The 26,098-nt window shown below is 34.9% G+C and overlaps 1 protein-coding gene across 1 annotated transcript in view; it reads left to right on the top strand.

Moving 5' to 3' along the window:
- Positions 1–26,098, top strand: part of Galnt1 (polypeptide N-acetylgalactosaminyltransferase 1) — a 121,992-nt gene that overhangs the window by 79,406 nt on the left and 16,488 nt on the right. The window contains exons 5-10 of the mRNA XM_026400030.2: positions 2,706–2,872; positions 9,622–9,829; positions 13,517–13,687; positions 16,122–16,239; positions 17,895–18,075; positions 19,213–19,352. Of these exons, the coding sequence (XP_026255815.1) occupies positions 2,706–2,872; positions 9,622–9,829; positions 13,517–13,687; positions 16,122–16,239; positions 17,895–18,075; positions 19,213–19,352 (985 nt within the window). The remainder of the gene's footprint in view (positions 1–2,705; positions 2,873–9,621; positions 9,830–13,516; positions 13,688–16,121; positions 16,240–17,894; positions 18,076–19,212; positions 19,353–26,098) is intronic.

The following is a 26,098-nucleotide window of genomic DNA, read 5'->3' as shown; positions in this document are numbered from 1 at the left end:
CTGGGTTGGTTCCACAGTCTAGCTATTGTGAATTGTGCTGCTATGAACATTGATGTAGCCGTGTCCCTGTTGTATGCTCTTTTTAGGTCTTTGGGGTATAGTCCTAGAAGGGGGGAATAGCTGGGTCAAATGGTGATTCCATTCCCAGCTTTCCAAGGAATCTCCATACTACTTTCCAAATTGGCTGAACCAATTTGCAGTCCCACCAGCAATGTACAAGTGTACCCTTTTCCCCACATCCTTGCCAGCACTTGTTATTGTTTGACTTCATAATGGCTGCTATTCTTACTGGAGTGAGATGGTATCTTAGAGTGGTTTTAATTTGCATTTCTCTGATTGCTAGAGATGGTGAGCATTTTTTCGTGTATTTGTTGATTGATTGTATATCCTCCTCTGAGAAGTGTTTGTTCAGATCCTTGGCCCATTTGTTGATTGGGTTATTTGTTTTCATCTAATTTTCTCTTTTTGAATACTATGTTCTTATAATCTTATTTTTTTCATACAGTTTTAAAATTTAATTCTTTAACATTCATTAAATAAATCTGAATCACTACTTCTTTTCTGCAAAACCTACTGTCTAATAAGGATTAACTTAGGAAAAGCGACCATATATGACACAATACCATCCAGCTAAATAATAAAAGAAACTTTCTCAGAACTTCTTGGCTCATACCCAGGCCATTCCTGATTTCACAGTCTTGTGCTAGTAATTTTCAAGTGAGACATTCAGGATGCATCCTCATAAAACATTGAATATTGGCTTGATTACTTATTCCATACCTGAAGCATAATATTATATAATTATAAATTATCTAGCTACTGTTTATAACAAAGTTGTGATAGGAAACTTTTCAGAAGTATTATTAGGAATTCTAGGAACACACTTTATTATGGCCTACGTAGTTAGTCTTTTGGGTCCTGTCTTTATTTCAGACTTGGAGGAAAGGTGCTACAGAGTGTAGCAGACTGTATGGGCCTTCTATTGCTTTCTGCTTTTCTTGCCATGTACGTGGCTAACAATGCTCTTGGTACGTTTTACCTAATAACCTTCTGTTTCTCTTGATTTTTTTTTTTCTTTTTGTTATTTTGGTAAACCAGCAGCTATGCAATAACCTTGGCTGTGTTCTCCTTCCCAATTCTGTTAAAATAATAAGGATTTAGTTGGGGAAAAGAGATCATATACAATGGCTTTGAGTAAACAGGGTAAATGGGGCATGGACAGAGAAGTGGAAATGAGGCTGTGGGCATTGTGGATCAGTTGCAGCTAGATAGGTTCCTGGTAATAGGATGGAGACCATGCTGGAAAGCCCAGGTCATGGGAATTTGGTAAAAAAGGATGAGAGGAGCTGAAATGGTATATAGCGAATGACAGTGAAAACTACTCATTTGGTATCTTTTTCTCTAGGAGAGCAGAGGAACAAGGACTGATAGGGCTCTACAGTGATTTCCTTTCTTTTTCCTTTTATCCCCTTTACCTTGTCATCATTTTTCCTACCCTTTCCCTTTTCTTCCTACTGCCTGTGAGAAGCCCCAGGGTAGAGTGTACAGTAAGTAGGATTGTACAGAAGCTTCAGAAGAGGAGTTTGGTTGATGTTTTCCTCGTTCCCTTTCCCTTCTTCCCATTTTCCACTCTCCAAATTTATAACAGTGTAAGAAGCACTAGGTTTTTGAGAGAGAGCAGGGAAAAAAAGGAAGAAAGGCTGGAGAAACTATTACAAGTGTGGATATCTAACAGGGAGTTACAGACGCTCTTTTTAGGAGGCTTAGATTTTTTATTTTTTTTATGTGGTGCTGAGGATCTAACCCAATGCCCCGCGCCTGCCAGGCGAGCAGGTTACCGCTTGAGCCACATCCCCAGCTCCTAGAAGCTTAGATTTTAAAAACACATCCCTTAATAGGTGATTGCTTACTACTATTCTCTTGGTATCTGTTCTCTAGTAATATCTAGCTAACAAGGTTGAAGGAAGACACCATGTACTTAACACAGTGTTAGAAACATACAATGTAATGTATTGATTTTGTGTGAATATATTTTGGGTTTGTTTGATCTTTCTGATGTTTGCATGTGTAAGCACAATCTTTACTAAGTGAGATGCATTTAGTTGATAATTAGTTATGGAAGCAGCAGCACAAGGAGTTTGGTCAGCAGAACATGGGCTGTGAGGTCTTCAGTCAGGCCCTGCTGCTTTTTAGCTATCTCTGTCTTGGCTTGTCACGTGAGTGTGACATGTGACTTTAGTTTTCCTTACAGAATGAATAGGAAGAATAAGAACTTGGTACATAATAGGTACTCATGTAAATGCTATTTCTCTTTCTTTGTAGAAGTTATAGTTTTGTTTAGGTTATTAAACTAAACTAGTGTTTCTGATTTTTTTTGTTTAATTGGATTCTTGAAATACATTCAGTGTGGGATTGATAATAATACAGCCTTAGTTTATTTTACATTGAAATGAATCAACTATAAACATTTATCAGGAAGGGGTATTTGATTTTAAAATTATGAGCAACATCTTTAAAATAACTTATTGCTTTAAATAGGTATTTATTAAATATATGACATTAATCACAACCTAAATAAAAGGTACTAACAGACTTGCCACTAATTCATACCATTTTTATTGTTCTTTCATCCCTTCTAGTCCAGACTGATTTGTTATATTATCTTTAACAGTCACTTTTTATAAAGGTATTTTCTTTGTTTTTAGGTGTAAAACAAAGGTGTATCCAGATAATCTTCCTACAACAAGTGTCGTGATTGTTTTCCATAATGAGGCTTGGAGCACACTTCTGCGAACTGTCCATAGTGTCATTAATCGCTCACCAAGACACATGATAGAAGAAATTGTTCTAGTAGATGATGCCAGTGAAAGAGGTAAATTTTGATGGCAGTGATATCCTACACATTTTATCACTAATAGTTTGCAAATTAGTTGCTATAATTTTTATAATGATTTTATACAAACTTGTAATTTTTTGAAAAAATGCAGAGTATTCATTTAGCATTTAATTTGTATCACATCTTAATCTTATTTTATGTTTTTAAAATTATTTATTTATTCTAGTTTGTTATACATGATAGCAGAATGCAATTTATTTCATATTACACATATAGAGCACAATTTTTCAAGCCATTTTGTATCTTCATACATGTACTTAGGGTAATGCTGTCTAACTCATTCCACCATCATTCCTACCTCCTTGCTCCCTCCCTTCCCCATCTCCCCCTTTGACCTATCTAAAGTTCCTCCATGCTGCACCCCCCCCCCATAGCGATTATGAGTTAGCATTTGGTTTTTTGGGATTGGCTTGCTTCACTTAGCATTATATTCTCCAACTCCATCCATTTACCTACAAATTCCATAATTTTATTCGCTTTTAATGCTGAGTAATGTTCCATTGTGTATATATACCACAGTTTCTTTATCCATTCATCTGGTGAAGGGCATCTGGATTGGTTCCACAAAGTAGCTATTGTGAATTGTGCTGCTATAAATTGATATGGCTGTGTCCCTGTAGTATGCTGTTTTTAAGTTCTTTGGGTATAAACCGAGGAGCTACATCAAATGGTGGTTCCATTTCAAGTTTTCCAAGGAATCTCCACACTGCTTTCCAGATTGGCAGCACCAATTTGCAGTTCCACCATTGATGTATGAGTATGCCTTTCTCCCCACATCCTCGACAACACTCATTGTTGTTTGTATTCTTAATAGCTGCCATTCTGACTGGAGTGAGATGAAATCTTAGAGACTTTTAATTTGCATTTCTCTAATTGCTAGAGATGTTGAACATTTTTTTCATATGTTTGTTGAGTGTTTGTATATCATCTTCTGAGAAGTGTCTGTTCAGTTCTTTGGTCCATTTATTGATTGGGTTATTTGGGGTTTTTTTTGGTGTTAAGGTTTTTGAGTGCTTTATATATCCTAGAATAGTGCTCTGTCTGATGTGCTTGTGGTAAATGCTTTATAATGTAAATGTTTATGAGAACAGTTAAAAAAAACCACATAATTTTGTTAGAATTTCTTCTGTGGAAAGCTGCAGCCCTGAGTCAGTGAAAAAAAGACTAGATCCTACTTATAGCCATAATTGGAGAATTTTAGTTCTATGTATAGGAAGTACCTTTGACAGCAAAATGGAGTCTTAAGCTGGAGAGCCCTTAGTTCTTCAGATTCTTCCTATTTCTGTGGAGTTTCCTTATTTCTTTATTTCCAAGTTTCAGGAATCTTAAGTTCATTAAAAGATTAAGAAGGATGAGCGAAGCACTGTTGTGCACATCTGTAATCCCAGCAACTTGGGAGTCTTAAGGCAAGAGGATCACAATATTTGAGGCCAATCTCAGCAACTTAGTGAGACCCTATCTCAGGATAAAAAATAAAAAAGGCTGGTGATGTTACTCAGTGGTAAAGTGCTCCCAAGTTCAATCCCTAGTATGTAATGTAATAAAAGATTCTAATCTCTTAATAAATCTCTGCAATAACTCTTGCCCATATATTCTTCTAAAAATCTCAGAATTTTTCATAAGCTTACAGTCTCCTAAACAGTTTCATAAAGCACTCTTTTGGGAAAAGTTAAATTAATGTAATGGGCTGGCATTATTTATTCTGAATCCTTGTAGATTTCACAATGCAGTGTACTATAGGAAAAAAAACTTAGTCCATCAGTAGAGAAACTTGTCAAACTCAGCCAATATTTCCTAATTTTCTTATCCCCCCCCCACAGTACATCTATTTAGGGATCATTGGTGTTGTGTGTTCCCCCAATATTTCTGTGTTTAGATAAGAAAAATTTGGAAAGCGTTACAGAAAACAGCTTCCTATTGCTTTTCTTTCCTTCCTTCAGCTTTAAAGTTCATGACCCATTGTTTTAACTTCTTTTGTTATTGTCTTCAACTTATCTTACCTACTCTATCATTGTGTCTCCTAAGATGGTTTAGTCAGGTATTCTACCCTTCATTTCTGTGCCTACACTGAATATTAATTATGGGGAGTAAATTATGTGTTAATAACAATTTAGGGCTGAGGTTATGGTTTAGCAGTAGAGCTCTTACCTACCAAGTGCGAGGTCCTGGGTTCGATTCTCAGCACCACATTAAAAATAAATAAATAAAATAAAGGTATTGTGTCCAACTACAATTAAAAAATAAATATTTTTAAAAATAACAATTTAAATGTTATTTTGCCAGATTTTACAGGTACAAATGAAGAATAAGATATGGTTCTAGGGCTAGGGATATAGCTCATTGGTAGATTGCTAACCTAGCATGTACAAGGCCCTGAATTGGATCCCCAGCACCTCAAAAAATAATAATAATAAATAATAATAATACAGTTACCTTCTCAAGTGCCTTGTATCTTCTTCCTTACCCTAATTAAAGGAATAATTTGTAATCACACAAAACATAAATACTCTAATGTGTAACAACTCAGTGTGAAATGAGAGTTGTTATAAATCACAAGCCTTAACAAAGAAATAATTACTATTGACAATAAAAATATAAGTTTCATATGGATTACTTTTTCCTATAAGTTTATTCCTCTTCAATAAATTATCCTAATTTAATTTAAGGAGCAATATATAAAAGTCAGGTATTGCTTAATAATGGGAACAGTTCTGAAAAATTTATTGCTAGGTGACTGTTATTGTGCAAACACAAAGTGTACTTACACAAACTAAGACAGCTGTGCCAACACTAAGTGATGTAATTTTGTGGACCACCATCATATATACGGTCCATCCTTGACCAAAATAGCATTATGCAATACATCGTGGTACAAACATCCTGCAAGTGATTTATGCTTGATTTACTTATGTGTTAATATTTGCTAAATTAAATATTTCTCAAGGAGAGATATTTTTCCACAAAGAGAATGAATTCTTTTTCCATTTCCTCCTTTGGTTTTCTCTTACTCTGTGAATGGCTGAAAAGCTATATAGAAGTAAGTTTGGGTAGAATATGGCTTCCTTAGAAATGTATTTGTACCCAAACTAAAGTGTTCACTCTAAAGTGAACTCAAGTATGCCAGCTCTCTTTCCTTTGCCTCATTCAGGCCTTTACTTAATGTCCCAAGTTTTGTAAATCTGAGTGAAAACTGATGTGGGAAGATGTCTGCTTTGCTGGTTCACCCAAGGCTCCTAATTTCCAGGCAGGGTCTCCTGAATGCTACCTCAGAGTCTCTGTTCTGGGATCTGATTCTCTTTTTATCTTTTTTCTTAGAAAGTGTCAAGTATCCAGGTCCTCATGTTTGATATAGGGGAACCTTAGGTATTATTTTCCTTGTATAGCTACAGACTTTGCTGTACAGATTGAGAATTATTTAGATAACCCTTCCCATCTGTTTACCCCAGTATGAACAGAATGGGCCTTTAATTATAAAAACATGACTGTGTGACTTCTCTGATTAAGGTTTGTGTCACCTAACTCTATCTGGCATTTCCAGGCACTTCTTGAACCATTCCCTGCCACTCTGGTCCTATACTTCTGTCCTTTATTCATAATTTTCTTCTTTGAATTTGTTAAAAGAACCATTCTTTCTGTCTCAGAACCTTTCACCTCTACTGTTGCTATTCTTTATTCTAGAACATGTTCTCCTTGACCTCTCCAGACCCTGTCACATCTCTCTGAACACATCTTGGAACACTTCCTATTCTTCTACAGTGCTTAACAGAGTTTCCATTATTGACTTGTATGTTTAATGTCTATGTTCTTCTATAACACTAATCCCTCCATCAGGGTTGTTTGCTCACAATTATCTCCTCAGTACCCACAGACTGTTTACATAGTGCACATTTATTGAATGCATGTTCTACCATCCTTTAATGCTCTGTGCAGACTTTCTTTTTTTTTTTTAATTTGTCTTATACTTTCTAATTGGAGTATATGGTATGCATTGTCTGCGCATGGCCTCAAGAGTACTTGATTTCACAGTTAACCTTCTGAGAAGCTCTATTTATTAAAAAAGTATGAAGTAGATGCTCCAATTATCCCTATTTGATATCTAGACTCTGTAAACTCAGGGCCTGACCTCTTAACTTCTGCATATATCACTTCTGATTGCCTCTGACAGAACTTTACTATTGTATGATCTGTAATGAAGTCCCAGAAAGAATAAATCCCTGGTTTGTGTCAGTAGTTACGGGATCATAACTTTAAAAGTTTATCTTAACTCTTAGAATTTGTATAAGATTCCTAATCGGAAATGGTTGTTGTCTTTCTCATTTTACACATAAGGAAGTCAATTAGTCAGATTTATTAGCTTCTACATTTCTTGTTCTTCCTACTACTCTTTAGAGTTCCAATTAATATTTCTCTGATGTTGCTATGAATGGTGAGATTTTCCCTTTCTCACTAATAGCTTCATACTTCCTGATGGAGAGTTGTTTAGGGGTCCATTTATAGGACAATAACTATAGATATTCTAATAAACAAGATTCACTCTTATTTTTATGTGAAGTAATGGCTTTTAAAAAATCTTTATTTTAATACTTTGTAAAAGGGAAGATTAAAAACATGCACTTTCATCTCTTTACTAAAGGAACAGGAATACTGCTCAAATCTTTGAGGCAGAAAACCTATAATGCTGAAAGATGAAATCTTGAAACTTTATATCTCAGAAAGAGTGAAAACAAAAATGTGGAGGTATGGACCCCATGAATTATTAGTATAAATAGTTGAAGAAAAGATAGTAGTTTCTAACCACAGTCACTTCACTTCTCATGGCTTCATTTTTGTAAAGTGTGACTTGATATTCCTACTTTTCCCGCCCGGTTTGTTACATTATCATACACAGTCTCATGTATTTTTTATTTTGTGCATCAACTAGAAACAGTTATGTATTTCAAAGGTGTGGGATCTGGGGATTAGATTACTTTAGTTTTTAGGAAGTATTTTACACTAAATTTTTATATATTTTTTTGGAAAAAATTGTTGGGAGACATTTTTTATGATACAGTCAACTTTTCTAACCTTAGGTACAAGAATATATCTCATACCTACCACATGAGATTCTGTCAAATTCTCGAGATAGAGTATTTTAAATTGATGCTGGATCAGGTGTTTCCACAACCCTAAATTGTTCTCTTTAGCGTTTCCTTCTAGGGTTTTCTTGCTCTGGACAAAAAGGTGGGCTTTGAAGGCAGGTAGAACTGGGTTTGACTCTTGCATCCAACCCCATAACAAGCTATGTCACCTTGATTGAATTTATATAACTTTCTGAGTCTTAGATTTTCATTTCTAAAGTATGCATAATAACATTTAACCTCACAGGGTGGTTGTGAAGATTCAGTGAGGTAAAACATGTAACAAGTTAGCATTGTGCTAAATAGGCACAAAATGTTAGCTGCTAACTGCAAAATGATGCTTTTTTCCTGGGATTTGCAGTTCCCACCTTTTTACTCATAATCTAATTAGGTATTCCTGATCTGAAGGCTTAGTTCATAAAACCATACTGATATTTGTTAGATACTATTTTTAGCTCAAATATTAGGAAGTATATTAGCAGAAATGGAAATTACTTGTAATCTGGATGGTTTCTATATCCCTGATTACTTCATTATTGACTCATTTTGCTTTTACCAAACAGGAATCACATCACTCCCATTTGTCCTCCCTACCCCACTATATAGGAAGTACTTTGGATTCCTATGCTCAATATTTAAAGAACCCCTTAATTTACATCCTGATTTCTGTGAATTGCTAGAGTCCTATTAGATAGAGCTAGTCAGAGAAATCCCAGTAGTTCCATCTCAATATTTCCATTCCTACAGAAATTATCCTTACATTTGTCACATGGGGACTAGTTGAAGACATCTGGTCATGTTACCATCAATCGATAACTTCTCTGCCATAAAATCCTAAAAAGTGATCTGATTCAAAAGATCTTTTCTCTTTACTTTGATAAAGCTGTGTCTTTTCTACTTTTTAGTCAGTTGTGAACTTTGCAGGCAGGACATGCTTGCCTTACAGATAATAACCTCTTATATGACCTCTCCAAGATAGTTCTCCCTTTCCTTTTTACTTCCTTTTCATCTTTAATTGCTCCTCCCTCTTAAAAGCTTTTTTCTTAGACCTACTTTTCTGTTAAGGATCTCTCTGTGGCTTTTCAGTTACAGTCTAGTATTTCTCATTTGTTTCACCTCACTTCTTTCCTCCTAATAAAAAAAACTGTATAATCAGAGACTGTGGCAATCAATAAGACAGAGTGCTTCTGCCTCTGAGGAAATTTCACAGTTTTCAGAACTGTAATAGCTGTGGCATATTCTCTTCTCTCTGTTGAGGTCAGGATTTAATACTCCTAAACTACTTTCTTTGAATTGATGATCCTTAAGTATGGTTAGAAAATGAAGCATTAAGCCTGGCAGAGTTACTTAGAGAAGTGTTGTGACATGCCTATCCTTGGTGAAGCCAGAGCCAAGATGCTGTCAGAGCTCCACATGTAATAAGAGAGAGGCAGCTCTAGTCCATGCTGTCATGAAATGGAAAGTCTTCCTTCAGGGAAATACATTGTGAGGCATGGTGGGAGTGCTTAGTAAATACACATCAAAGGAATACTGCAAATCAAAATTGCTTTACATCTAGATAGTGCTAGTTCAGAAGTTTTCATGATATTGTTTTGTTAATTTTTTCAGACTTTTTGAAAAGACCTCTAGAGAGTTATGTGAAGAAACTCAAAGTGCCAGTTCATGTAATTCGAATGGAACAGCGTTCTGGATTGATCAGAGCTAGATTGAAAGGAGCTGCAGTGTCCAAAGGCCAGGTGATCACCTTCTTAGATGCTCATTGTGAGTGCACAGTGGGATGGCTGGAGCCTCTCTTAGCAAGGATCAAACATGACAGGTAATTTTTTGGAGTCTTAAATTTGTTCTCAGTACATTTGTCCTAGACTACATGATGAGTTGGAAGATTCTTTATTTTTAAATAAATACAAAAATAATTTCTTCTTGAATTGTTTTTAAAATGTCCTTAAAAAGCCGTGCTTGGTGCCAAATGCCTTAATCCCAGCAACTCAGGAAGCTAAGGTAGAAAGATCACAAGTTTGAAGCCAGCCCCAGCAACTTAGCAAGGCCCTAAACAACTTAGTGAGACCCTGTCTCAAAATAAAAACAGAAAGTGCTGGTGATGTGGTTCAGTGATTAAGGGTTCCAGGTATTCAATCCCTGGTATCAAAAAAAAAAAAAAAGCCCTGAAGATTCTAAACAAAGTAAGAAGAACATGACCTAAACTCTGGCAATAATGTGTACAAACTATTTTATTAGTGGGAATGAATAATGTGTACAAACTATTTTATTAGTGGGAATTGTTAAATATTCACCACCAAACAGGAGCAAACATCTGGACAATGAACTCGAGGATGGCAGGATAAAAACCTTTACTGTCCCTACTCTTTAGGGTAACACTGGGACAGGTCATCTCAGCTCTGTCTGAGATTTAGGAATGAATTGGTTGCATAAAGATAACATAACCTTTAGAAACAAGAGTTTGAACCCATAGAGAAAGAGCAGTGTGCAGTGATACAGTATAAAAGAGAACTGGCCAAAATAACAAACACAGTTACTTCCATTTGGGGCTGTGTGGTGGATTAGATGTTCTGAGTAACTTTTTCAAGTGAAAAAGATAAAATATCAGATAAAATACAATACAAAATTTTAAATGCATCATTGAGTTGACACAGAGGTTTTAAGAATTTTGCCAATCTTATAACAAAGTGAGAGCAAATGAGTTGTCCAAACATTAAAGCCAGCTTTCAATTACATGGTTTATGCTGAACTCTGGAGACACTGAGCTTTTGCCTTGATAGGTAAATAACATGAGAGGACAGGAGGCAAAGCCTAGGCCTTACCTAAGGTGAGAAGATTAATAGCAAATACCCATATAAAGCTGTGATCTGACATCTATACCTCAGTGTGAGAATGATATATAGACTCCACCATATCAAAATAAACTTGCCTGTCTCAACCTTAGTATGGGATGGAAGAGGGGAAACAACTTTCCTATAGGGCTTTGTAAAACAGAGTATAGGAAAAACGGAAACAACCAAAATCTAAGGCTAGAGTAACTTGCTTACAAAAAAACAGAAAGAACTATGAGGAAAATTATAGCCCAAACCCATTGTGAATGCTAGCATAAAAATTTCACAATACCTGCAAATTGAACCCATCAAAACATACACACACACACACACACACACACACACACACACACACATACACATATAACTAATTGGTTTAGTTTAAAATCCATTTCTGTAATAGTAAAACTATAATTACAAACTTATTAGAAGCCTCTGAGATCAATTCCATAAATAGAGAAAAAGAGCGTTCACTAAAACTTAACATCCATTTGTTATAAGAAAATACTTAGTAAGCTATTATGGAATTAAAATTTACTAATCCAAGAAAGAATGCTTTAAAAAAAAATAAAAACCCTTCATAAGCAAACGCTATATAAAAGAAAAACTGTTGAAAGCAGCAGTATGGTGGTGCACACCTGAAACCCAGCTGTTTTGGAGATTGAGATGGGAGCATCTCAAATACAAGCCCAGCTGGGCAACATAGTGAGTTTGTTTTTGAAAAGATAGGGAGAAAAATAAGAATGCCCTGAATTGGGCTGAGGGTGTAGCTCACTGGTAGAGCACATGTGAGTACATGGGTTTGATCCAGAGCACCAAAAGGAAACAAATCCTAAATCACCTCTGTTGGTATCATTAGAAATCTTAAATTTTTGCAGTAGAAGGGGAAAAAAATACTCTGAATTGCAAATGATATTCTTGTCTGTGAAGGATAATCTGTATACAAAATAATAGAAATTATAAGAATTTAACAATATGGCCAAATATGAGAAAAGTAAATTGCTCTCTCTAAACCAGCAAGGAATAGTTAGAAAATATATAGTAAAAACAAAAGATACCATTTAAAAATAGTGATAGAAATCATAATCTGTACTTAGGATTATACTATCAAAAGATGCATGAAATATGAAACCACTAAAATTCACTGAAAATAGATCAAAATGAAACAAGGGAAGATAAGGCTTATATTCATGAATAGAAAAGTCATTATTGGGGGCTAGGGATATAGCTCAGTTGGTAGGGTGCTTGCTTCACATGCACAAAGCCTTGGGTTCAATCTTTACCACCTCCCCCCTCCACGGAAAGTCATTATCATAAAAATACCAACTTTTCTCAAATTGGTCTGTAAATTCAATGAGTTTTCAATTGAAACCTCAGAATATTTTTATTTTTTGAGAAATTTGACAAGCTGGTTCTAACATTTTCATGGAAATGCAAAAAAGAACAAAAATGGTTAAGATGGTCCTAGAGGGAGTAAGCATAAGGGAACTTGTTCTGCCAACTGTGAAGATTTATTTTAAAGCTATATTAATTATGACAATGACATTGTTGTAGAAATTCATAAAAAGATTAGTGAAAGGGCAGCCTCAGAAATCAGCCCATTTTCACATGCATACTTGATTTAGATAGAGTTTATGACAGAGCAGGTGCTGATAATTATAGCAGAGGAAAAAGGGACTATAAATAAATAGTGCTGGAACAATTGGTAATCCCTAAGGAAAATAAGGTTGGATACCTCTGTTTATCATACCCAAAATCAGTTTCTTAAAGATTAAAGACTTAAATGTGAAAAGCAAAAATATACTTCTTTGAGGGTTTTTTTTTTTTCTCCTTTTTTTGGATGATGCTGGGGATTGAACCCAGGGCCTCATGCATGCAATCAATTTTATGATCTTGGGGGAGGGAAAGATTTCTTAAGTAAGATCAAAGGCTGGGTAGGATATTACATACTATAAAATTTGGCTAGCAAAGACTCTAGGGCACATTCCCTTACAAAGAGCGGTTGTCATTCATGTGTGTTTTCAGACTTATTTTTAAAACCCCAAAATACCAGTTGAAAATCCCTTCAATTTATGATCAACTAGTTTGTATGAAGAAATACAAACCTGAAGGAAAAGTATATTAATAATTAGAAAATGCAAATTTTTAAAATACAGAGATATTATTTAATGTTATTATATAAGAAAAAGCATCCAAAATTGATAGCATTATGAGAAAGCTGCATATAACATTTCTGGAAAACAAGAAGGAATAGAGCCTTTAATTTACTAACCTCACTGCTGGAAGTTTACTCTTAAGGCAACAGTTAAGTCACTTAGTATCTCATTAGCAAAAAAAAAAAAAAAACTGTAAAGAACACAAATGTCCAAGAGTTGTTTATTAAGAAAATACTTTGAAATGACTATAGTCACTAAAAGTGTAATCTTAAAAACCTGTAGAAATAGTTTGCATTTTTTACATGTGGCATATATGCAAAAGTGTAAATGAAAAAGGAACAGAAGATTATCAACCAACACATAATCATGATGTTAGCTACTGCAGGAAGTTTTTTCATCCTTATCTTTAACATTATAGAGTATGTTTTTATTTTAAAAACAATTGGTGTATAATTGTTATATAACTATGGTAAGCAGCAACATTCTGAAAGATTTTTAAATTGCTTTTTATAATATTAGGAGAACAGTGGTATGTCCTATCATTGATGTGATCAGTGATGACACTTTTGAGTACATGGCAGGCTCTGATATGACTTATGGTGGATTCAACTGGAAGCTTAATTTTCGCTGGTATCCTGTTCCCCAGAGAGAAATGGACAGAAGGAAAGGTGATAGGACTCTTCCTGTCAGGTAAAGTATTATTGACAGAGGATTGTAAAGCTTTGGGAGTTGTATCAAAAAGATTATAAGTGTAATTGGAGAAACATGAAGTAATTGTGTATCTTATATGTAGTTTAAGAGCCAATTTCACATATATCAATATTTTTAAAAGGAATTTTTCCTCCAATCAGTTAATAAAATTAGAACTTTTCCATGTATTCTAAAAATCTAACATACATGAAATATGATGACATATTATTTCATTTCTCTATGACCATTTTGAAAATGTCCAATCTGCTTTAATTCATTTGTTAAAGATAATAATATTTAGCATAAATCAAACTGACCCTTAATGAATTGTGTCAGTATATAAAAACATTACTTAAAACTGGATCCTTGCACTACAAGAGAAGACCTTTAATTCAGTCTCATACCATCTGGATGATAGTTCCTATCTGGTAAGGCTAGCAAAGCTTTTTCAAACATAAAAATAACTAGAATTAACAAAGTACAAAAAAGATATCCATTAATTCATTTTTTAATTTTTATTTTGTTTCACATTTGACTATATATAGATTTTTTTCCCAGAAAAATCTTTATGTAGTTCAGAATATGAGATCTTTGCACTTTTTGCATCATCTAGGATTTATCCCAGTTGCATCCACATGTTGCTTCTGTAGTATTTAAGAGTTCTTTCAGTTTCTTTAGGCTTCTGCTTTCTCCTATTCTGGACTTCTGAGGTCTGCTTTCCCATGAATTCAAGTCCAGTTCTAGCTAAGTTGAGATTTTTCACTGTTTTTTTTTTTTTGTCCTAAGCCAGCCTGAGTTCTTACCAGGACAAGGTATATTCCCTCTCTGTAGATGTTAGTTCAATTCAACATCTAAATTAGGGGTTCTTCAACAATTTGAAGATGATGGACTTATTTGAAAGTCTGATGAAAGACATGAGTCTTCTCCAATGGGAAAAGATGCACATGGACTTAGAGAAGATTTTAGCAGGTCAGGTATCCCTATACTAAACAGTAGCTCTGCATGTTGGCCTGTGTCCTTTGACTCCTAATATTTTTAGCCTTTTCTCATTCTTTTTCTCTTTTAAGATCAAAATAAGTCCAAATTTTTTTGGAAACAATTTTCCACACTAATAGGCAAGTGCTGTTATCTTAAGTAGACCATGGAATTAAATATATTTTAGGGCTATAGAAGTGACCAGTTCATCTTAAAATATAATCTTTATAATATCCTCAGACCCTAGTACTTACTTTCTCCTTGCTGGAGTCTGTGTTATCTCCATACTCATTCTTTGTGGAAATAAAATGATTAACTGATACTCATTTTAAATAAATGAAATCATTTAAATAAATGAAATCTCCCTGAAATTATTCTTTATTATGATTTCTCTGCTTAATCCACTTATGCCCGCCGACCCCAATCCCTTGCATACCTGGTGCAATGATTTGGGCTCCGCTTTGGAGAAAACATACCGTACTTGGTCAAGGTGATGATTTTATTAAGAATATTTAATGGGCTGGGTACGGTGGCACACACCTATGATCCTAGTGGCTTAGGAGGCTGAGGCAGGAGGACTCGAGTTCGAAGCCATCTTCAGCAAAAGCAAGGCACTAAGCAACTCAATGAGACCCTGTCTCTAAAAAATACAAAATAGGGCTGGGATGTGGTCTAGTGCCCCCGAGTTCAATCCCTGGTATCCCCCCCCAAAAAAAAAAGAATATTTAATAGAATCATTAAGATTTAATAGAATTATTAAATTATTCTGTTAAGCATAGGAAAAGGGCCTTATCATTTTCAGTCCTATTTAATATTATGACTTTGGAGTATTTGCCACCTTTTTGAATCTGGCATATAACTCTAACATGAGTTCATATAGTCAACTAACTGCCTTTATAATTGCTAGGAACTGTGTAATGTGTACACAGTCACATGGAGAGGATTATGAGGAATAGCTTCAGTTTAAGGAGTTTGAAGTGGAATCGAAGTCAGAATTGAGAACAGAGAAAGGTGCTCAAGACAGGGAACATCCTTAAGACTTGCACAGTGAGGGATATCCAGGCAGAAACTGACAGTGGGTCCAGCAGATAGCCTAAGCAGTATACAAGTCTTGTCTGACACCAAAAGCCTTTAGAAGCCTTTGAAAGTTTTTGAAGAGTGAGCATAAGCATTATTCTGTAGTTAGAAACAGTTACAAAACTATAGTATCTTTTAAAAACAAAAACTCATTGTAGTAGGAAAGATGGTGGAATGAGATGGACATCGTTACCCTCAGTACATGTAGGAAGATACAAATAGTGTGACTCTACTTTGTGTACAATCAGAGAAATGAAATAACAAATTTATTCTATTATTCTATTATTTGTTATTCTAATAACAAATTAAATAATTTTTTAAAAATTCATTGTAAATTTTTAATCATTAATATTAATGATATAGTATTATGATTGAATTTCAGAACACCTACAATGGCAGGAGGCCTTTTTTCAATAGACAGAGATTACTTTCAGGAAATTGGAACATATGATGCTGGAATGGATATTTGGGGAGGAGAAAACTTAGAAATTTCCTTTAGGGTAAGTTTCTTTTGAAAAAATTAAGTCTTGTATTTAACCTCAAATATTATGCTTTGATTATTCATGTTATCTCTAAATAAAAAATAAAATTGAAGTTAATGTGAGTTTAATCTGACTCCAAAGCCTTCGGCCCATAAAAACTTTAGGAATACTATTAAGGGTTCATTATAAACTATTTAAGCAAATAATACAATTAATTATCTTAATAGTCCAATTATAAAATTTACATAAGATTCCCTAATTGTTTTTAATTTCTATCATTTTCAAGGAAACAATTCAAGCTTTAAAAAATAATATGTAGTTTATATATGTTACTTTGGTACTTAACTGCTAAAACTTAATTTCATATTCTGTGATATACTTTTTGTCTTATATGAAAATTTTTCATTTATATATAATACCTGGTCATTTTATCAGCTTTAAATTTTTCAATAAAAAATAGAGTACAAAACTTCTAAAACTGGCTCTAAATTAATTTAACACAGTTGACCTTATATCAAAACCATTTCATGTTCACTAAAATCAACATATTTAGATGACGTTATATATTCAGTAATTAACTCACAACACATATCTCACTATAATAGAACCATACTGAAATCTGAACCATTGAGCTCACTTATTTCTAGTGAATCCCTTTGTCCTCTTGTAAAAGGAGAGGGTTGGGCCCTAGATCCTCTAGGAGATATATCTAGCTTTAACACTTTTTAGATCCTGGGTAAACTTGAAGATAGGCTGTAAATAGTTAATGAAATCAAAACCTTTCAAAATGTGATTTTAATTGCAAACAGCTATATGAGATTTTTTAATTTAGGGAGAAAATATATTTGAAAGGACAAGTATTTTGCATTAAATACTTGTCCTCATACTTGATCTTTTCCCCCTTTTTTGTTTTTATTGCTTTTACCACAAAACATTATCACTATCTCCCTGAAGAACTTATGATGGATCTGATTTCAATTCCTATGTTCTGTCTAATGTACAAATAGTGACACAGATTAGAGAAGGGAGGAAAGAAAATCTGCTGGTTACTACATGGTCAGTTGCATGTTTTGTTTTGTTTTTAACCAAGAATCACATTAATAAACACATTATACACAAACAAAGCAATAGTATGTCCTTGTTAACGAGGACTGGTCGTAATTCTGATATTTGAATTTATGATCCTCTTATGAATCCTGGCCTGTGTTTAGAAAAATAAGTGTTCAACATCTTCTGTCTCTTCTGTATTTAGCCTTTAATATATCTTTTCTGTGTTTTAATCTGCTATTTTTCGTTTGTTCAAAATTGATGATTGGAGAAACGTTTGCTCCTGAGAAGCAGTGGCTTTGTAATCAAATAACCACTGTTTGCCTGGGATTCTATGAAATTACAGCTATAAAACTCAATAGATGTCAACAGTTTAGGTTTTTTTTTTTTTTTTTTTTTTTTTTTAGAAAATCAATGTTTGATATGGCCTTCTTTACTGTTTTCAGATTTGGTAGTGTGAAGGTAGTTTGGAAGGTTTTTAACAGTAAATGAAGATTTTCCATTTAAGTTTAAATAAAAGCCAAACCTCTACTCATTTGAAAGGAAAATTGCAATGAGAAGACTAAGATTATCTTTTCCTGGATACTGAGCAATGTATTACATGGTCTTCTTTGCATTGTGTTCAGATTTGGCAGTGTGGAGGAACTTTGGAAATTGTCACTTGCTCACATGTTGGACATGTGTTTCGGAAGGCTACCCCATACACATTTCCAGGAGGCACAGGGCAAATTATCAATAAAAATAACAGACGACTTGCAGAAGTATGGATGGATGAATTCAAGAATTTCTTCTATATAATTTCTCCAGGTTAGTTTATTTTGCATTAGAAATAAAAGGCTATATACTTTCTTCCCCCATCTATGCATTCTGAAGAGAGGCAAGAGGGTAGAAATGAAGCTTTGAGCATGAACACTTGCCCTATAATGAGGTCATGGTAAGAAGTAATGAAACCACAGTATAGAATGTGCTTGGCAAAGTGCCCAGTGTATCATTGGCAATAATACTAAATTATCATGGTCACTTTTGCCAGCCCAGGTGGTGGTGGTGGTTGGTAGTGGTTGTCATAGTCTTCATCTTCTTCTTCCTCTTCTCCTGCCCCACCTCCTCTTTCTCCTTTTCTTCCTCTTCTTCCCCTCTTCTCCTCCTCTCCTCTTCCTTCCTCCCTTCTTCTTTCTTCTCTTCCTCCTCCTCTTCCTTCTTCTTTTTTAACCTAACTGCAGTGTTTGACATTTATTCTGTGATGTTTCAGCTATTTTCCAGGCTTGTATGACTTTCTGGATTTTTAACTTTTTTGATCAACAAAACAAAACAAAACAGTGTTTTAGCAGTAGGTCATGATTATTCTCTGAAAGCAGGCTCTTGAAGCCATCATACAAGATTTTGTTAAATTGTCAAATATCACAAGTCCTATGCAAAGCTCTTGAACATGGTCTCTAGGAACATTTCTCTGCTATTCAGAGTTTTGTGGGAACTATTGTTTCATTAGCTATAAATCCGCCTGACATTGTTACAATTCTGTCCTCTTTTTTTAGTTACCACAAGTCTAACAAATAGTAGTGTGTACAATTCAGTGAGTTGTATAAGAGAAACCTGACTGGAAACAAGTGTACTATTTATTATTTAGCAAAATAGATTTTGATTTTTTTTTGTTTTTCCAGAAGATATATTAAAGTTTGATTCCTATATAGCTTGTATTTGCATATATTGTTAGTATGTATTTTATTCTCACATAAATGTAGTTTTCTTTTGAAAGATTAAAATACATTTAATGTCTTTTCCTTGTTTTATACGTTAGAGATGGATTCATGGTGTGTAACTATGTAATCATGTCACCTAAATAATACTATTTTTCTATTCAACTGTCTTATTAGAATCAACATATAAATGGATTTGTATTACTTGATAGGACACTAATAATTCAGCATTAATTATTTCTTTCAACAGGTGTTACAAAGGTAGATTATGGGGATATATCATCAAGACTTGGTCTAAGACACAAACTACAATGCAAACCTTTTTCTTGGTACCTAGAGAATATTTACCCTGATTCTCAAATTCCACGTCACTATTTTTCATTGGGAGAGGTAAAAACATGTATTCTTTGTGTTTATTATATTCTTAGTTCCTCATTTAAAAAACATAGAGATTAAACTTTTAATTTCTAAGATACTTCAGAGTACCTTCAGATTAAAATTAAGTAATCTCAAGTGTGGAAAAGTTCTTATTTACAGTGTCTGCCTCATGAGTTGAAATATTATTTTATCATGTTATATTTTATTAAAATAAGGATGCTCTATCTTGTTACAATATAAATATCTTCAATAAACTTACTTTTTAACAAACTAACCCATTTACTTGATCACATACTCATAAAGCTTATATACTAGTTTTAGTCCCAAATCAAAGCTTAAGAAATTTTAAAGTCAAGATAAATTGTAAAGACTGACAGAGAAGTTTGAAAGATCATTCATAACATTGTATTTTTGGCAAATTTTATCCTTTGGGAGTTGTAAGTCTTGGTTTGGGCAGGGAAGTTGGAAAGAATGTCGATAAACATGTTTGTTTCTGGTGATGCTTTTAGTTATTCTCTTAGAATTCAGCAGCAAATGTTCTTGAAATCTGAAGTAGTCTCTGCTTATTAATGCTTCTAATTAGTTAAAACAAATTAGTTAAGCTTTGGAGGTTAGCTTTTTATCCCAGAGAATTCCCATACTGTAAGGATCTCTTATAAGAGAGACATACTTACATTCTTACTACTGCCGTCTTCCTCGAATGTCAATGGCCATCCATTCTGTGTTCCATCTAGGCCTTGGCTTTGTCTAGGGATCCAAATAGGTTCTTCCTCTAGCCCAGAATTCTGATTGTTATTGTTATTAATCCAAAATGTTGACTCTGGAGGTCAGTCTTCCAGAAGCCTAAGTTCAAACTTTTTTCTTAGAAGCGGACACAACTGTCTTCATCTGTAGCCCTTTTAAATCCCTGTTCCTTCCTCCATTCCCAAGAAACAAGAACCATTTTCTTTTTTGTTAATTTTCTTTTTATTCTCTGTTGTTGACTTCTTAGTTGTAATGCTTGTGTTTTTGTTTTCATAGTTGCTGTAGAGATTTCAGTATTCATCTCTGAAGTATCACAGTCTACCTTAAGTTAGTGCTTTCAACAGCTTGCAGTTTAACTGATGTTTTGCCTCTAGTTTTTAATGCAGAGGTGTTGGTTTACTGTGTCTTACCAAGAAGCAGTGCCTTTCCTTCTCTTCTTTATTATAGTAGAACACTCCAAGTTTTAGGACTATAAAGATTTGAGATATCCTTTATTAATAATCTTGCAGTTTCTTCTTTATCATTGTTAAAGAAGTTGAAGATCCATGTTATCACTGCTGAAGTCAGTGATTTTTAACACAGCCCAATACTGGATTGTAAATCAATTCAGCTGCTTTTGACCACCATTTTTTTTAATAGTCTGGGAAAAAAGTACAAATTCGTATTGCTCACAGTAAAGTTTTTACTGAATCATGATGAGAAAATATATTTCTCAATATCAGTTACAATCAAAAAAGTTTGAAAGCCTCTGTCTTTTAAAGGATACATCACAATTCTTTTTTGACTAGTTTTATATTATAGAATATACTCACTATCAGATGTTTTCTATCTGTTAGCCTCTTCTTTTATTGTCCACCGTTCCAGTAGATACACTTTCTTTTCTGCATTCTGTCCCTTTTACCCAGAGAACACAGGCCTCCTACTTTGCATAAAACAGCCATTATTTCTTTTTCTACCCCTGCACAGACTCCTTTGCTTGGAATTGGCTCATTTTTTCTGGGATAGTCTTAGCACTTAAAAGACTTACTTGTACATAGGCCCTTTGTGAAGAGATGTAGCCATCCTTGTTTTGACTCCATAGTTATTTGACTTACAGAAAAATTGTAGAGAGGGAAAAAGAAGAGTTATTCCAGTACCATAGGCATGTATTTGGTAGTCTCTGACAGGGATCAGCACACCATGGCCTGCAGGCTAAGTCCACCCTGTTGCCTGTTTTTGTAAATGAATATGTATAGGAACATGGCCATGTCCCTGAATTTACTTACTGCATTTAGTTACTTTTGCACTACAGCAGTAGAGTTGAATAATTGCCATAGAGACCATATGACCCAGAAGACTAAAATATTTACTTTCAAATATATTTACTGAGCCCCGGAATATGCAGTCAGGAGCAATCACTGACAACCTTCCTTATCCTCATCTATTGTTACAGCTTGTGTTTGAACACTTGGAGCTTTTATTGAGATATTTTCTTCAAATGATAAAATTAAACTTCTTTGCTTCCTTCCCCCTTTTTATCCCATAAGTGTAAATAATACTGTTTTGCTCCCACCTCTCCCCAAAAGTCAAATCCATTGGGTTAATGTGCCTGAAGATATGTGTATAGTGTATAAATAATCTTGCCTTTTCTGCTATTCTTTCCCTATAGCAATGTGTTTTGTTAACAGGCTGAACCATCTGCAATTCATTGCAGGTCTTTATGAGCTTTTGATTATAAAAACGGCTTTTATAGAAAGAACAAGAAGCAAAATGAGGTGAAAATCCAACCTTTTATGATAGAAATTGATAGGACAAAATTTCCTTTTCAAAGGCATAGTAGCAAAAGATGACATGTGTGACCAGGGCCATAGCCAGGCCCTATCCTAACAGTTAATCTTTCTAACACTCAGGAAGTAATCCCCTCCCTACTCTATAGGAAGTTGTCTCTTCTTCAGTTCATTCATTCAGAAATATTTATTTCAGTACCTATTATGTAATAGATACTATTTAAGTACTAAGGACATAGTAATGAATAAAGATCCTGCCCTTGTTGATATTACAGTCATGGGGGAAACAAGTTATGAAAAATATACAGTATATCAGATGATAGCCAGAGCCGAGAGAATAGAGAACAACTGGTAACCGTGGACAATGGTGCTGTTTTTTGTAGGGTAGTTGAGACAGCCTTCTTATAAGGTAATTTACTGAGCAGAGATCTGAAAGAAGTGAGTGAGCAAGTCATATAAATTTGTGGGGAGGGGATATTCTGAGCACCAGTAACACCAAGAACAAACATTCCTAAGATGTGCATGCACTTGGCATATTCAGCAGGGAGGGAGTTGTCTAGAACAGAGTGAACAAGTAGAGGGATAGTAGAAGATAAGGTCAACAACATAATGAGGGTTAGGTCATACAGAACATATAGTAGTGAGGACTCTGGATTTTATTTTGGTGGGAAGACAAGCAATATGAGCAAACTCCTTTGAAAAAAAAAAGATCAGATTGCCTCTATATGGAGCATAAATATGTGGGAGCAAGAGTCGAACAGTGTATTAGTGGAAGGAAAAGAATAGTCGAGGATTATATTAAGGTTTTGACTTGAAATACCGGTACTGGTAGAGTTGGCATTACTGAGATGAAAATGTCTGTAGAAAGAGGAGCCTCTGAATGGATTCAGCAGAGCAGTTTGGAGCACATTAAATTTGAGATCCAAGGGAAGATGTTGATTAGGTAGTGACATTTAAAAATCTGTAGTTTGGGGAAGAGGTTGGCACTGGAGATCTAAATGTAAGGGTTGTCAGCATATATATGATTTTTATTCACAAAACTACATAAGGTTACCTTGGGAGGAGCAAATACATGTGGAGAGAGAAGACTGAGGACAAAGCCAAGGGAACTTCACAGTTGAGAAACCATGGAGATAAGAAAGAATCACAAAAAAATTTTGAGAACTAGACAGTGAAATAGAGGGAGAACTGAGAGAATGGTGTCTCAGAGACTATGTAAAGTATTTGCCTCAAGAAAGAATAAATAATCAATTGTTTTGAATACTACAGAGAAAACAAGCAAAATGAGTACTGAGATCTGATCTGGCCAAGGATATGCTGTAAGTAGTGTCAAGAGTTTCCATGGAGATTGTCAGGAGAGAATGGGAGAACTGTAGATCATGAATGTTTAACAGTCTTGCAAGGAATTTTATTGTAAAGAAGAGCAGAAAAATGGGTGTTAGCTAGAAGAGGATATGTAGTTAAGGAAAGAGGTTTTTTTTAATTTTTATTTATTTATTTATTTAGATAAAACTGGGCCATATGAGTTAGGCACAAAAGAGAAAATTGGAACATACAAAAGAAGGACCATTAGTCTGACTTGTGTCAAAAAAAATGACAGTAGCACGTGTGGGAAAGGTGTGGAAAAATCTAAACCTTGTGCACTTTTGGTGGTAGTGTAAAATGCTACAGCTGATCTGGAAAATGCTATGGAGGTTTCTCAAAAAATAAAAAATAGAGGGCTAGGAATGTGGCTCAGTGGTAGAGCTCTTAACTTTAATATGTGTGAGACCCTGGGTTTGGTTCCTAGCACTGCAAAAAAATAAAATAAAAATAAATTTAAAAATACAGTTAACTCTGGCTGTAGTGGTGCACATCGTAATCCCAATGGCTGGAGAGGCTGAGACAGGAAGATAATGAGTTCAAGGTCAACTTCAACTTAGCAAAGCCCTAATCAACTTAGTGAGACCTTGTCTGAGAAAACAAAAAGGATTGGTGGTATAGCTCAGTGATAAAGCACTCCTGGGTTTGATCCCCAGTGCCAAAATATTTCAAAAATATATACAGCTACCATATGATACAGCAGTCCCATCTCTGACTATATATATATCCAAAGTAGGGTCTCAGAGAGGTATTTGTATATCCATGTTCATAGGAGCACCATTCATAGCTAAGAGGTGGGAGCAGCCCAGATGTCCATCAATAGATGAATGGATAAACAAAATGTGGTAGCTGCATATAACAGAATATTATTCAGCCTTTAAAAAGGAAGGAAATTCTGACATGTACTACAACATAGATGAACCTTGAAGATATTATGCTTAAGTGAAATAAACCAGTGACAAAAAACAATAAATAACATAATTCTGCTTACGTGGGTGAGGTACCTAGAGTAGCCAAATTCATAGAAACAGAAAGTATGACGCTGGCTACTATGGGCTGAAGGGATGTGGAAAAGAAGATGTGTAATGGGTATAAAGTTTTAGATTTGCAAGAAGGAGACGTGAACAGAGATCTGTTTCACAACAATGTAAATATACTTAACACTGCTGAACAGTGTACTTGAAACTGGCTAAGATGGTAACTTTTGTGTGTTTGGTTTTTTTTAACCAGGAAGAGCTAATAGTCAAAGGTGTTAGGTATTTAAGTAGTTGGAAGATTAATGTACAAGAGGAGGTTATTAATTAAGGATGTGGGAAGAAGGCATTTCATCCCTTGGAATAGAAAGGAAAGTAGACAAGACAGGGACAAGTGCAGATCAGATATAGGTTTGGAGGTGGAAGTGTGAAGTTCTCTTCTAATGACTTGCTTCTTTGGTTAGATAAAAGCTTACTGGCTGAGAGTGACAGTAGGTGGTGGTGATGTAGGGACTTGAGTAAAGAAGGAAAAATGTGGACCAGAAATGTAGGATATGGGAAAAGAAGTAGAAAACAGAAGTGGAGCCAAATGGTTAGTGAAACCATTTGGCTTAGTAGTGTTTTCTCTAGAGCTAGAGCAGGCACTGCCTCCCATGTTTATCATTAGTAGTTATTGAGGCTACTACAGGGTTGACTTGAGCTGCCTCTGAACTTTGTTGTGACTTAAGGAATCCATCCTGAAACAAGGGAGCAGTTTTGTTGAGTTTCTTGAGCTTCTGATGATTCTCACTGAGGTCTCATTAAAATGAGTCTTGTTTTCTCTGCCACAGCCCCCTCCAGTCAATAAAGGCCCAAGGTGGCTGATGTGCCATGAAGGATTTACAGCAGTCACTCCTGCAACTTGCCTTTAGAATGGGAAATGAGGAGTTAGGTTTTTTCCTTTGAACTGATCTAGTTTTGGAGAGTGCCGAAGCATTATTGGCTGGTCTGAAGTATAGGCGTATTTCAGAAACACTAGTCTAACTTTAATAATAAGAGACCAGCCAAGGCAAGCTGGTGTCTTAGCTACCACTTGCCAGCTGTCTTCCTTGGTAAAGTCACAGATATTACCATATATGGCCTTATTGTTATTGGGTCATTAACTTGGCCTAATAGGCCTTTAATACCAGTTATATCCTCTAGTTTAAAGATCTGATTTCTGGGACAGTGTTGTTATCAAGCACCCATCAAAGTGCAGATAAGGATATTAAGATTATGATCAAACCTTTGCCCATGTGAGCCTTCCTTTGCCAGTGACTGGGATTTGTTTTTCTTTTGTCATGCTTCAAGGGCCCAGGAAAATCTGAAATCAGAATTTTAGAGCAGAGGGAGAAATCGGGAAATATAAAATATGACTATGGTAATCGAATTTAAAATGTCTGCAACCAGGTCTGACTTCCTTAGCTTCTGTAGGACTTGGAGTCAAATAAACATGCTTCTTCATGGTATCTAATAGTTGTTAATCCAGGAAATGAATATTCTTTTTTTAAGCTTACTTTTATTGGTGCATTATAATTATACATAATAATAGGATTCATTATGCCATTTTCACACATACATGTATTTATACATGTATTTGATCAGTCTCATTCTCTAGTACCTTTCTTTTCCCCCTCCTTCTCACACTCCCCTCCCCAATATACTCTACAGCTCTCTTATGCTAATCTCCCTTCCATCATCATCATCATCATTATTTGTACATTATAATCATATGTATAACCAAGACTCATTGTAATATGTTCATACATAGCATGATTTACTAGGTTTCACCATACTCTCCCTAAATCCGGGTGTTGAACATTCTAACCGGCCACAAAAAGCAAATAATCCAGCCCTTAACAGGTTTGGTCAGTCTTAGGACTGAGTAGTTGCC

This window comes from Urocitellus parryii, chromosome 13 (assembly GCF_045843805.1).
Source record: "Urocitellus parryii isolate mUroPar1 chromosome 13, mUroPar1.hap1, whole genome shotgun sequence".
Classification (NCBI taxonomy): Eukaryota; Metazoa; Chordata; class Mammalia; order Rodentia; family Sciuridae; genus Urocitellus; species Urocitellus parryii.
Note: the sequence above shows the minus strand (reverse complement) of the source record. Positions and strands in the feature narration are given on the sequence as shown.